We start from the raw sequence: 12,587 nt of genomic DNA on the forward strand, positions 1-12,587 counted from the left end.
GGCTGGTGGCAGCGAGAATAGATCCAAGCTTGGTATAAGCTTGGGGAAGGCTCACAGTAAACGCTCAGATTTTGTACGCTAAAGTCCAGATCTGAGACAGACGTTTAGTACAATTATTTACTTGTAAAAAAACGAAAACAAAGCACAGGGGAAAATATAAACCACACCCAGTCAACAACAGAAAGATTCAAAAGCAAAAGTTAATGCAGGCTTCAGTCTCATTCCTGCTTGAAGTGACATGAAAGCACATGAGCCCACGATTGAGAAAGCTGTGGTTGGAGTTGGCATTTTTTTTTAACGACTGCTTTCTTTGGCTGGCATTTTCATTAGCAAATTAACAGAAAATAAATCATAGTGAGGAAGCCTGAATAAATGCAAGTCAACTGGGAAAGAGGCACTTGGAACGGATCTTTTTATTTAAAAAAAGGCAATGAGTGAAAGAATGAGCAGGCCAGAAGGAGACATCAGCTGGGTGGCGGAGGAGGAAGAGGGGAAAGAAAGGTAGAACTAATGAAGAGCCACTGCTTTTTGTTTAATAATAATGATGGATTTCCAATACTCAGATTCAAAAAGCTACTATAACAAGGATTTTCTATGCATTATGACCCTGTTCCAAAGTCCAACAAAAGCATCAGCTTTATGTCAGCCCAGGTAAGATCATCACAAACCACATAATCTTCATTCTTGTGATCTGTAATGTTGACAGAACCCCTTGAAAAACTGTCTCCCATAGCACTGACTTTACTGATTCTCTGAATGCATTACGATGTTGTGTGTATCAACATTTCTTATGCAAAAGGTAAAGACTGTGATCATCTGAAAGCAGAAACAAATCCACAATCCAAAATGAAATAGGAACTTCCAGCCTTTGTGACTGCTATGCAAATCGGCCCATCACCACCAGCTCGCAGATGAGTCTCTATGCTAGGCCTGGTACATGCTCCAACCCACAATGAACCCCATTTGAGAAAATGGTCCTGAAAATACTGCAATGTCGTTATATAAACCACCCCACCTGGAGTGCCATTTTTCAGTGCTAGTCATCCCATCTCAAAAACAGAGGGGGTTCAAAGATGGGGGGGCAAATATGAGTAGATGCACAGAAAGATGTTCATCTGAAGAGAAACAGAGAAGGCAATTTCATTTAGAGAACTGGCCTATCACAGGGAAATATGAGAGATGTATAGAAAATAAGCTAGTGCGATGGGGTATACAAACCCCACACTGGGGAACACAGGGTTAATGAGCTATTGTGGGCTCAGTTGGCCCTGTCTTGCCACACCTGTGAGAGATATCAGACTTGAAGGGAGGATTTTAAAAAGGTAAAACACAGCACAGCTAGTGGCAGAGCAGACCTTGTGGGAACTCCTCAGATCAGTGCAGCCCAACAGTCGCTCCCTGATGGAAGGGACGACTTGATGCTGACCCACTTTTGCTGGGACTATTCTTCCATGTTAGCCTGTGAGCCTCGTTGAGGCCACAGGAGATTTACAGAAGCATTCAGAAGAAAGAGCCTCACTACACCAGTGGGACAATCCATTTGTGTTCATTCTTTTTGCAACCCTGAAAAGAGCAGCCTGCCCAGGGCTCAGCCAGAAAAAACACGTTTTTGTACACCGAGTACCTCTTATGACTGGACTGGCATAGCGGAACACTCAGGAGTCTCAGAGCAGAGGCCCAAGTGAGTGTAAAGTCCCAGCCTGAGGGTGCCCTGGGGAAGGATGCAGTGATACTAGTCTCAACCTACTGCCCCACTACAATAATGAATGGTACAGCGGGGTAGATAGGAGCAGCCAGTTTTCTCAGTGTACAAAAACAAGGGACGTCGAATGAAATTGAAAGGCAACACAATTAAAACAGATAAAAGTAAACACTATTTTTTAAACACACAAGGCATAATTCATTTGCCACCATATCATTTGCCAAGAGATTAACAGGATCATACAAAATATTATCTTTGTAGATAATGCACAGATTCACAGTTCCATTAAAAGGATGAGAGCTATAAACCCACTCACTGACAGGGTTTAGGAAGAAACTTGCCCTACAGACAGATTATCCCCTAACTGTCCCTCCCTGGGATTCTGGTATCTTTCTTGATAGCATCTGGTGTTATCCAGGGATTCTCAGAACCCAAAGCAGTGGTAACTTACTGTCTCTCTCCAGGCAGGGTCAGGAATAAATCAATGGGTGGCACAGCCCATCCATCTGTGCGCACATGTACGCACACACGCAGACACACAGAGTCACAGTCAGGCTAGAGCATTTCAAAACAAGTGCCGTGTATACTCGATCATAAGACAGTTCGTTTATAAGCCGACCCCTTCCCCTAAGATGGGATAAGTAAAAATGGAAAAATTTTATAACCCGTTCACAAGCAGACCCTATAATTCAGGGGTCAGCAAACTATGGCTCCCGGGCCATCAGGATAAGCTGTTGGTGGGCCGAGATGGTTTGTTTATCTCCAGCGTCCGCAGGCATGGAGGTAAACCTAAGTAAACAAAGTGTCCCGGCATGCCACCTGCTCACCTGAGGAGCCGGGACAGCAACTGGTGGGGAAATTTTTTGTGGGGGAGAAGCTGGGAGTCAGGGGAGTAACCCCTGTGACCACCCCCCACGTAAGCCCGTCCCTAGCCTGGGACCCCCACACTCTCCCTATCCCATCCCTTCCCACCTTACCTGGGGAGGGCCAGGCAGGCTGGGCGGCATGGCCACAGCCTGCTTTGGTGGGCCAGACTGGGCGGCATGGCTGCAGTGTGTTCCAGCGGGCCAGGCGGCACAGACACGGCCTGCTCTGGGGGGTGGGGCCAAGGTGGAGCTCTAGCTGCTTAGGAGGCTTGGGGGAGAGCAGCCTGGCCAGAAGTGGAGAGACTCTGGCCTGCCTCTTTCCTTCTCGCTCTGCTGGCTGTGCTGCTTCTCTTTTCCCCTTCTGTTGTGAGGAGGTGCTGTGTCCCACCTCTCCCTCTCTATACCCGTTCATAAGCCGACCCCCTCCTTGGGTGCTTCCCTTTTTCACTAAAAAAATTTGGCTTTTGAACGAGTACATATGGTATATTTACCTACAGTTAAGAAATAGTTTTGAGGAATCAGTGGTCAGCCTCCCAAGGGGCCCCGCCTTCGAGCTAGCTGCAGGGGAACTTAGCTGTCAGATCCATGTCCAAAAGAAAGCTTCCTTGCAATGTTCCATAGCACATTCTTTCACTTAATCTTTTTATAGCTACACTTCAAACAAAGCACACAACTTATAGTGACTCCTAGTGGGTCTCCAATTCTCCTAATTTGAGCAAAACTACTCATTATCTCTTATCATTAAAACATTTCTAGTCATAATAATGTGTCTGAGGCACTTAAAACCTCACTCACTCTCTTCAACACTTGTTAACTTTCTGCCCCATCCTCCTATTCTGATTAAAAAATTGCAAGTATGCAGCTGTCTGACCTTGCCTCATAAAGGCCAAAGATTTGCCTAGCTATGTGATGTTTGGTTTTCAGCTGGCAGTGGCTGAACATACAAACTTGTTGACTGTGGCGTTATCAAATTCTGGGGTATTGTCCCCTGTGAAAGACGTGGGATGAGATGGGCTACTGGTCTCATCTGGTAGCATCATTTCCTGAACTGCATTGGGCAGTTGCAAACCCCAGTCTTGTGATCCCACTTTAGAATGCACAAATGAATGAGTGCTGGGTACAGCAGCTGAGATAGTTTGGTAAATCAGGATTGCTCTTAGTCTTCCAAATACACGTGAAAAGTCTGGGAGCATCCAATCTAACAGCAGGTTGCAAACCTCCTCGACACCCACACATTCTATTCAATTTTTCTATGGCAGCAATAAGCGGCTTGCAAAAGAAGAAGCTGGAGAGAATGCTGAAGTGATCTTGCCCAAATGGGAGCAACCTTACAGCTAGTGAGGCTATTTTCATGCCCTATCCCACCTTGATCATCTCCTAATGGCAACTTCTCCATGACTCCTGGCAGTCTCTGCAATGCCAATGTCACTTGTGAATATGTCTCTCAGAAAGGAATATCAGTCTTCCCCTACCTCAGTCTCTCTTAGCCTGGCTTCCAGGGCAGACCGAGGTCCCATGGTGTTGTCATTGATCCGCAGTCTCTCCTGGATGGCTTTCATCCAGGCTTCTGCATTCTCCACACTTGTGTCAAATTCATCCTGGGGCTGCTGAGTCATTGCATTAGAGGAAACTAAAAAGATAAAGAAATGAGGAATTAAAAACAAACAATTTCTCTTCTCAGGAAAGTCTCTCAGAGTCTTAAGGAGCAGGGAAAAGAGGAAAGTAACTTTACTGATCTCTTTTTGATTAATGGCATCAAAATTCACAACCCACAGTAGTCCTAAATCTCCATGAGGCTCAACAGAGGTGAGTATGGAGTAAAAGTTCAAACTCCAAGCTTCTAAAATGAAAGTATACAAGGGAACAAGATGAAGTTGGGACACTCCTTTAAGCTCTGTGATTTGGGCTGACCTTTAAAGGGCTAAGAGTCACTGCATTTATTTGAAAACCAAATTAGGTTAACTTGATGCTTGTGAAATGTACCAGACTGGACACTAGTATCCTTTGTATTTTCCCAGAACATGCACAGCACAGGCAGCGGGAATCTAAATACGTCCATCAACATGGCTCTCTTTAAGCCCATTTAGGGCTCAGCCTTGCAAGGTACTGAGCACCTGGCCCTGGCCTAGCCAAGTACTTGAGTGTGCGCATAACCTTAAACATGAATTGTCTCAATGAAGTTGGCCAGATCAAACCAAAATACTCAGCACCTTGCAATTAATCCACTCTGCTGAAACTTCTAAGGAGGCTGACAATCAGAGCAAGCTGTGGTGATGGTTTTGAGATACAGACCCCATTCCTGCAGGAACCAGGCTGAGACAGCTAACACAGATCACTGTCAGTCATCAGATGGGAACATCTTTCAGTGCCTATGCACTTTGGGTGGATTTGAACTGGGGACTTATAGATAAAAGGTTTTGTGGACCAGATCCAAAGTCAATATAAAGAGGCTCCTGGTGTTCAGTGGGTTTTGGATCAAGCCCTACACCCACTGCCAATGCCTGGCGGCCAGTTTCTCCTTAAAGAAAATATCACATCTATTTGTTCTCCACAACTGAATGTCTTTCTTTAAAGGTCTAGAGATAATTCCTGAGGTCCCATTTTTGCCACTGTTATTCTGACCAATTAGGACTTTAGTCTGGAAGCATTCCTACTGATTTCCATGGGACTGCTCCCACACAGTTCATTACTGCGCAAGGTGAGCAAGGGGAGGCAGAGTATGGCCCTTGGTGAATCCAGCCCAGGATTTCTGATTACATCTTGAAATTGGAAGACACCCTGATCATAACCACTGGTGGGTGGGGGGAAGAAGAGTGACCTGTTTATGCCCCCTCCCCCACTTCCACTACACACCCCCACCCCAACCCTAGCTTTTCACTAGCCTGTTGCTGTTCCTCTCACTGTGGTGGCAGGGCATGCACATTCTCACATGCTTGTCACAGCTGCAGCATCACCCTGAATCAGGGGCCAAATGTGCATTCCTCTGTGCCCATGGGGGTAGCTGTGCTGGAGAGGGGATTCTCCCTAGGCAAGGGAGCAATACTGCTACACCCTTCACTGCAGGTTCTCCTGGTGGAGGGCACAGGCCAGGGTTTCATAAGAGCCCACAAAGGCAAAGCTGCCCAGGGGAGACACTGACTAGCTCCATTTCCCAGCCAGCCTGAGCCACGTATACCTGGGTAGTTGTAGCAGCTGGATCCAAGCCCCACAATGAAGCAGGAGATGTGGGGGGGTTGGGCTGCTCCTCTCTCACTTCTACTGGGCCCGGTTTGACAAGCTGACATACCTAGCAACAAAGGTTCAGTGGGGGTGACGGAAGGATTGTGTGTGGGAAAGATTTGACCTGCCTAGGAAGCCTCTAGGAAAGGAAATGGGTAGTCCTAGGTTGCACAAACCCTCCTATGACAGAACCAGGAGTGAATTCATTCTCAAGGTGCAGCCCAACTGAGAACTCTGGCTTCGAAAATCAAACCTAGCTATCGCAGAAACAGTTTAAGAAATATTTGGCAGCAAGGCTGGACAACAAATTGTCTCATCTTATATATGTTCTATGAGTTGTCCTAATCATCCGGCCACACATGAAGGAGGACTTGTGGGCTTCACTGAGGACTGAGGCACTGCTCATGCTACTCTGTGTAGTTTAGTTTGAGGGATGAGCCAGAGGCACAGTCCTACAGACGCTTGGGTCTGGTGTGGCTGGAACAGCCTCCTATCTGAAATCTATAAAGGTGACTCTTGGAACTGTTTTTGTATAAAGATTCTACTTTATTTTTATATTAATTCATAAAGCACATGGATAATGAAGAAATCTGTGACAACATATGTGAGTAATAATTAATCATAAGAAATAAAGGTGTAAATAACAAAGCACTGAACAAAGCAGTCACCCGCTATGGGACAGTACAGGCAAAAGAGAGGAGAATATTCCAAGATACTGAGAGAGAGGTAGTTTAACACAGGCCAGATCCTCAAATATATCCAGGGGTTATAAAAAGCATTTGAGGGCTGAGTTTGAATAATTTGGTAAGTGGAAAATATTAGAGATGAGCCAAAACCGGACCCATTTAGCTGATCCACTTTTCCCATTCCTACTTCGCCCCTCCCCACAGCTCTGGCCTCATCTCTTCCCCTCCAAAAAAACAAACCTTGGCCACTTAAATAAATAGGGATCAAGTCAGAAACAACCCTGATTTTACTAATGAAATACTGACCCAGATATGAGCTGTGGCTAAGTTCTGCTCAGCACAGCTCAGGACAAAGGATGTAAAGGGAGCTTAATCACACTGGTGCACCCGCATGGCCATGGACCTACCGGGCTGTCACTCCTGTCCCTTGTATAACTTAGAGCAGCTAGAGGCACCATTCTGACCACAGAAGATCACTGAGGCAAAGGGATGCCTGGCTGTGCTCGTATTTCCCTGGCCGTGCTCGTATTTCCCTGGCCATACCCCTGCACAACAATCAGAATGGTGCTGGTGTAGAAGCTGTTCTACATCACCTGAATAATCCCTTGTCTCAGGGATTCAGTGGCAGGCTCAGCTGGGTTTAGGGTCAGAGCAGCACCCACCAAGATTGGTGTGGGCATACCTGGTTCTGTCTCAGAACAGGGGAGTGGACAAGATGACATCTCAAACCCCTTCCAGCCCTACATTTCTAAGTAACCAGCTTCCATGTACCAGAGGATCTGGCCCTTTATCTGCATCGCGTTCTCTGAATTCCCTAAAGTTCTTTTTTTGGGTTAAATTTATGCATCCAGTTTAACTACCTTTCAAATAGGTTTAACGGCCCTCATTGGGTATTGTGAGGTTTAATTAGCTAGTGTTTGTAAAGCACTACTGAGATCTTTCAAAGTCACTCTTTAAGTGCAATGTATTTTTGGCAATATTATTATTTTTCCAAGTTTCTCAATACATATTTTTTCTCCCTGCAAAGCCATTCTGCTTTTCCTAATGTAACACCTTTTTCACAATCGATCCCTTTCTTAAACATACTTTTAAACCAAACATTTACAGTGCACTGGCTTTTAAATGCTTTCAGTATGTCTTGAATTCCTGTACTCATGTACTACTTGACTCACTTCCAGAACCAAGCTCTCTGAGAAATAAAAAGAGGGGGAAAGAAAAGTGCTCCAGGAAAGTTAAATCACTCGCCATTGGGGACAGTATTTTCCAATTATTGAAATATTTCAAGCTTTTCATAACTCTTTCCATTTGGAAGAGATCAGGGTTCTGGGTCTGCACATGAGAAGTATTTTTAAAACACTGCAGTGTGTCAAATTTTATACAAACACACAAGTGTGGAAGCTATTGTGGTTCTGGGAATTGTTTGCTGCTTGGGTCCTGGAGTAATTTAATAATGGCTCAGCTGCCCTGGATAGTGTAAGGAGAGTTCTGAGAAAGAGAGACAGTTGTATAGGAGCACGAGTCATTCAAAGTGGAGATGGGATTAGCATATACTACTGTAGAAGCGACACATCAATCTCCACGATTCCAAAGTTGAGAGTTCTTGGCATGCTAATAATTCTACAGCTCTCAGTCATGCTACTATTAGCACACACATCCCTAGTTAAGGACTAGATTACTTCAGTGGGAATCGTACGCACAGCAGAGCTAAATTTGGTCCAATTTGAGTAAGTGGAGAAACTCTTGAAATTCTAGTGAGCATTAGCTGTATCCCCAGGAATCTGCAGCTTAACCATTTTGGGGGGGTTCAGGATATTAACCCTAGAACCTTGAACATTTTCCAAGGCAGTTTTTTCCTGTACTATTTGTGGGGAACGTTTATGACCATCAGGAATTGTTTGTCCAAACTAATATACTGAAGAATAAACACATGTTGGGTGTTCTTGGAACAATCACTTCCATTTCCTGCTTAAACTTAATGGCTATAGCCAAGTGGTTGTCACACGAGTGGCAGGGTGTAGAGCATTTACTTGCAGTGCTGCCATTTCCTTTCCTCTCATTTCCAAACAATATCCATTCTCAAGGGAAACCCATAGCTACTTGACAAACCCAACTGCCACGTGATCACAACTGCTACTTTTTGGCTTAACTGACACCTACCACGTGTCATCGAACATCAGAATGATAACACAGTTTGTTGGATCTGTTCACCAGCTCGTAGTGAAGCTAATTCTTTCCAGCACACAGATCTGTTTTAGGCTTCGTCTACACTAGAAAATAAGGTCAGTTTAACTACATTGGCCAAGGGTGTGAAAAAGCCACACTCCTGAGAGGCATAGTTAAGATGATCAAAGTCCCCGTGTAGACAGTACGAGGTCACAATGGAGGAATTCTTCCATCAACCTAGCTACTGCATCTCAGGAAGGTGGATTATCTAACTGAACCCCTCTTGTTGTCATAGGCAGCAGCTACACTCAAGTGCTGCAGCTGTGCCGCTGTTGTGTTTTAAGTGTAGACAGGCCCTTAAACTCCAGTGGGAATAAAATATAAATGTAATTAATAAGATTGAGACTTTTCAGCTTGGAAAAGAGACAACTAAGGGGAGATGTGATAAAGGCCTAAAAAATCATGACTGGTGTGGAGAAAGTAGATAAGGAAATGTTACTTACTTCTTCTCATAACACAAGAACTAGGGGTCACCAAATGAAATGAATAGGCAGAAAGTTTAAAACAAACAAAAGGAAGTATTTCTTCACACAACGCACAGTCATCTGTGAAACTCTTTGCCAGAGGATGTTGTGAAGGCCAAGACTATAATAGGGTTCAAAGAAAAACTAGATACATTCACCAAGGATAGGTCCATCAATGGCTATTAGCCAGGATGGGCAGGGATGGTGTTCCTAGCCTCGGTTTTACCAGAAGCTGGAAATGGGCAACAGGGGATAGATCACTTGACGATTACCTATTCTGTTCATTCCCTCTGGGGCACTTGGCACTGGCCACTGTCGGAAGACAGGATACTGAGTTAGTTGAACCTTTAGTCTGATCCAGTATGGTCATTCTTATATAATATCCCCTCACTTTATAAACCTACTTTTACACTTCCATAACTTCCAGTTCTAAGAGGCTATCTGCAGAAGTGTGGACTAATAATTCTCCTCTAAAAGGAAGCTGGACTTGTAAATAAATCAGGAGCTGAGCTCCAGGGTTGCTCCCTTTTTCACTTCAGGGGTGGCAGCCAGCAGAACTGGATGGAAGTTTTTAAAATTTTGACATTTTAAACCTTCAAAATTTCAAAGTTTTAATTTTGAGGGGGGGGAAAGAAAATGCTTTTCCTTTTAATTGCAAAATCTCCCACTCCTCTTTATTCTGCCACCTCGCTCTAGTAGACATTATCCTGCTGTAATTCAGCCAGATTAGTAAAATGCCCGGTTAAATAAGGGCACTTCTAATTTATTTTTATGACCAGTGAAACACTGTACAATATCTATCTTAGGTATTTATATGGCCCCATCATCACAGGATCTGAGTCCCTCACAATCTTTAAGGCAGATATCCTCACAACATCCCTGTGAGGTAAGGCAGTGCTATCATCTCCATTCAGCAGATGGGAAACTTGTTATAATATGTATAAGAAACAGCCGCCAGGGGGAGCAGGCAGATAGTCAGATAACGAAATGTGTGGCTGTTCCAGATTGTAGTAGGTGCGTTGTTGGAAACTGCTGGAACTGTGGGTCTGTGGAGCTATTAAAAAAGTTATATACTTGTTGCCTGAATAAACAGACAGTCAATACTCAAAGAAGCTGGAGTGCCTACAGCTTACAACACAACAGAATGGAGGCACAGAAAGGCTAGGTGACTGGCCCAAATCACACAGTAAGTCTGTAGCAGAACTGGGAATTGCAGCCAGGTCTCCTAAGTCCTAGACTAGTGCTCTCATCCCTGGACCATCATTCCTCTAATATGCTAGTAGGAAATCCTCAGAACGAAGTGCATCTTCTCCTTCTGCAATTGCCAATAAAAGGTAACTATTAGCCTACCTGCAACCTTCAGACTGTGAACTCGGAACCCCTCCTGGTGAAACTGTCCGGACTAGATTTCCAATTTCTGCTCAGCTTCCTAAAATAAGAGATACACCATCAGTCAGCCAAGGGAAAAGCACTGCAAGCCAAGCACATTAGAATCATAGCCCCAGGGGCTGGGATTTATGTAATTAATTAAATACCACCTGTCTGCTAAAGATTGCAGGTCCCCCCAGTTCACACCTGAGTGCCATGCAAGGGTTCTGATAATACTGACCAATAAAGTTCTACAGCACCTCGGTCTTGGCTGGGACTGGAACTGCCGCTGCATGAACAATTTTTAGTGAATAACGTATCTGATAAATTTCACCCCTTTTGCTGGTCACACCTTGCATGTGAACAATCTATGATTTTCTCGCATATGTGAGCTATTCAAAATGATTTTCCAAATAAATTCTGCAAATTATTCTTGCTCGGCAGATTGTTCTAACAGTTCATTGGGAACATCCAATACTCCAGTTGTGCTGATTAGTTTTAATTAGACCCAAAGGTAATATGGTAATCACGGTTTCTGTCCTCTGACTGGATGAGAGTAACTCTTATTATTAATGTATTAGTCTTTATTATTTGTACTGCAGTAACGCCTAGTATCCCAGGCCCCCATTGTGCTAGACCCAGTACAAAGAGAATAATTTACACAGCACCCTACAATGAGCCTGGACGCTTTAGGAAACAAATATGATAAACCCCCTGCCCTGAGGAGCTTATAGTCCAACTACCAGACCAGACTGAACAAGTGAAAGCAGCAAAATAAAGTGCCTGTAAGCATGGGGATAAGAAATGATGGACAGAGGAAGGGGCAACAAGGCTTACACAGACACATATATTGCTGTGAACATCCCCTGATGATTCTAATACACATCTCTAGCTCATCCTTCTCACTTGGAGCCAGAACCACTCCATCCATAGGAGGGGCTAGACATTTCAGAATCTAGAAATATGCCTGAAGCCACCTTATCCAATCCAAATGTTCTCAAAGTTTGAGTGTTTGGAACTGGGACTTTTTGCTTCAGACCCATCTTTTTAAAAGAACTGACTTTAAACCTGATATGCCAACTGCCTATCTCTGACAGGTGACGGGGAGCACTCAGTACACAACTCTGAAAGCAGTGGCCCCTGTAGGTAACCTTCAGGTATATATTAGAAATATGAACATTTACAACTACTAAACAAGTGTTCAGAACTAATATGTCAGACTTGATTATTAATAGAGTACCAATGCCCTTTCTCCCTTTAAAAAACAAAAACTTGAAAAAAAAAATTAAGTCCTAATTTTTGCAAATCTTAAAAAACCCTTCACCTTCATGGACATGAAGCTGGCAAAGTTTGCCATTGTTAGGTTTTTAATTATTTTTAAGTTAAAATAAAAAATTTAGGTCTGTGGAAATGACTGCCCTATGGAAGAGAGAATTTGCAAATACAGCGCTATTCTAAACACTGCATTCAATGCTTAAAATAATTGTGTGATCTCTAGAGGATCAAAGCTCATGATCATAAATATATGAATACGCTTTTCTTTACACTACCCACTGACTTTTTTTTTAAGAATAGCATATAACTGCTCCAGGGCCTAAAACACAGGAACCCTCTCAAGAGCACATAATCCAGGGTAAGTAAAGTTGCATGTAGATAATCCAATAATACAGACATTATTCATAACAATATCTGTGTTGAACTGATGCCAGGGCTTTCTGTTGCAAAAATGGCATCAGACAAACTTGAACTCTAGAGTAAGCTGTCTTGCCTACATCCCAGGTGCAGTAAATTATTGAAGCCGACAGCAACCTTACCCCCAAGCTCTTTCTTCAGGAACTGAATAGTCCACTGCAAACTGTAAATAGCATCTAAATTAATTTTGAACTGTTGAGAACATTTCTGGAATTGAGTAAAATAGGCTGCCTTCCTGTGACTCATTTTTGCCTGAACTCTAGCAGTTTCCATAGCTTAGTCACCCTCCCACCGTGCCTATATGCCAGGCACTGAGGGTCAGTAACAAAGCAAGCATATGCTTTCAATCCCAAAGTCTATTCCTATT

At 43.8% G+C, this 12,587-nt stretch overlaps 1 protein-coding gene across 6 annotated transcripts in view; it reads right to left on the reverse strand.

Annotated features, from left to right (window-relative positions):
• The window catches only part of SYNE3 (spectrin repeat containing nuclear envelope family member 3), a 94,044-nt gene that overhangs the window by 60,856 nt on the left and 20,601 nt on the right, over positions 1-12,587 (reverse strand). For 4 of the 6 annotated variants that reach the window (XM_075065664.1, XM_032772064.2, XM_075065666.1 and 1 more), the window contains 3 exons: positions 10,511-10,589; positions 9,433-9,472; positions 4,041-4,198 (listed from right to left, as the gene is read on the reverse strand). In XM_075065664.1, coding sequence (XP_074921765.1) covers positions 4,041-4,198; positions 9,433-9,445 — 171 coding nt within the window. In that variant the 5' untranslated portion in view covers positions 9,446-9,472; positions 10,511-10,589. The remainder of the gene's footprint in view (positions 1-4,040; positions 4,199-9,432; positions 9,473-10,510; positions 10,590-12,587) is intronic. The other 2 variants (XM_032772066.2, XM_075065665.1) reach the window with 2 other exon arrangements.

Source organism: Chelonoidis abingdonii, chromosome 4 (genome assembly GCF_003597395.2).
Source record: "Chelonoidis abingdonii isolate Lonesome George chromosome 4, CheloAbing_2.0, whole genome shotgun sequence".
Taxonomy (NCBI): domain Eukaryota; kingdom Metazoa; phylum Chordata; order Testudines; family Testudinidae; genus Chelonoidis; species Chelonoidis abingdonii.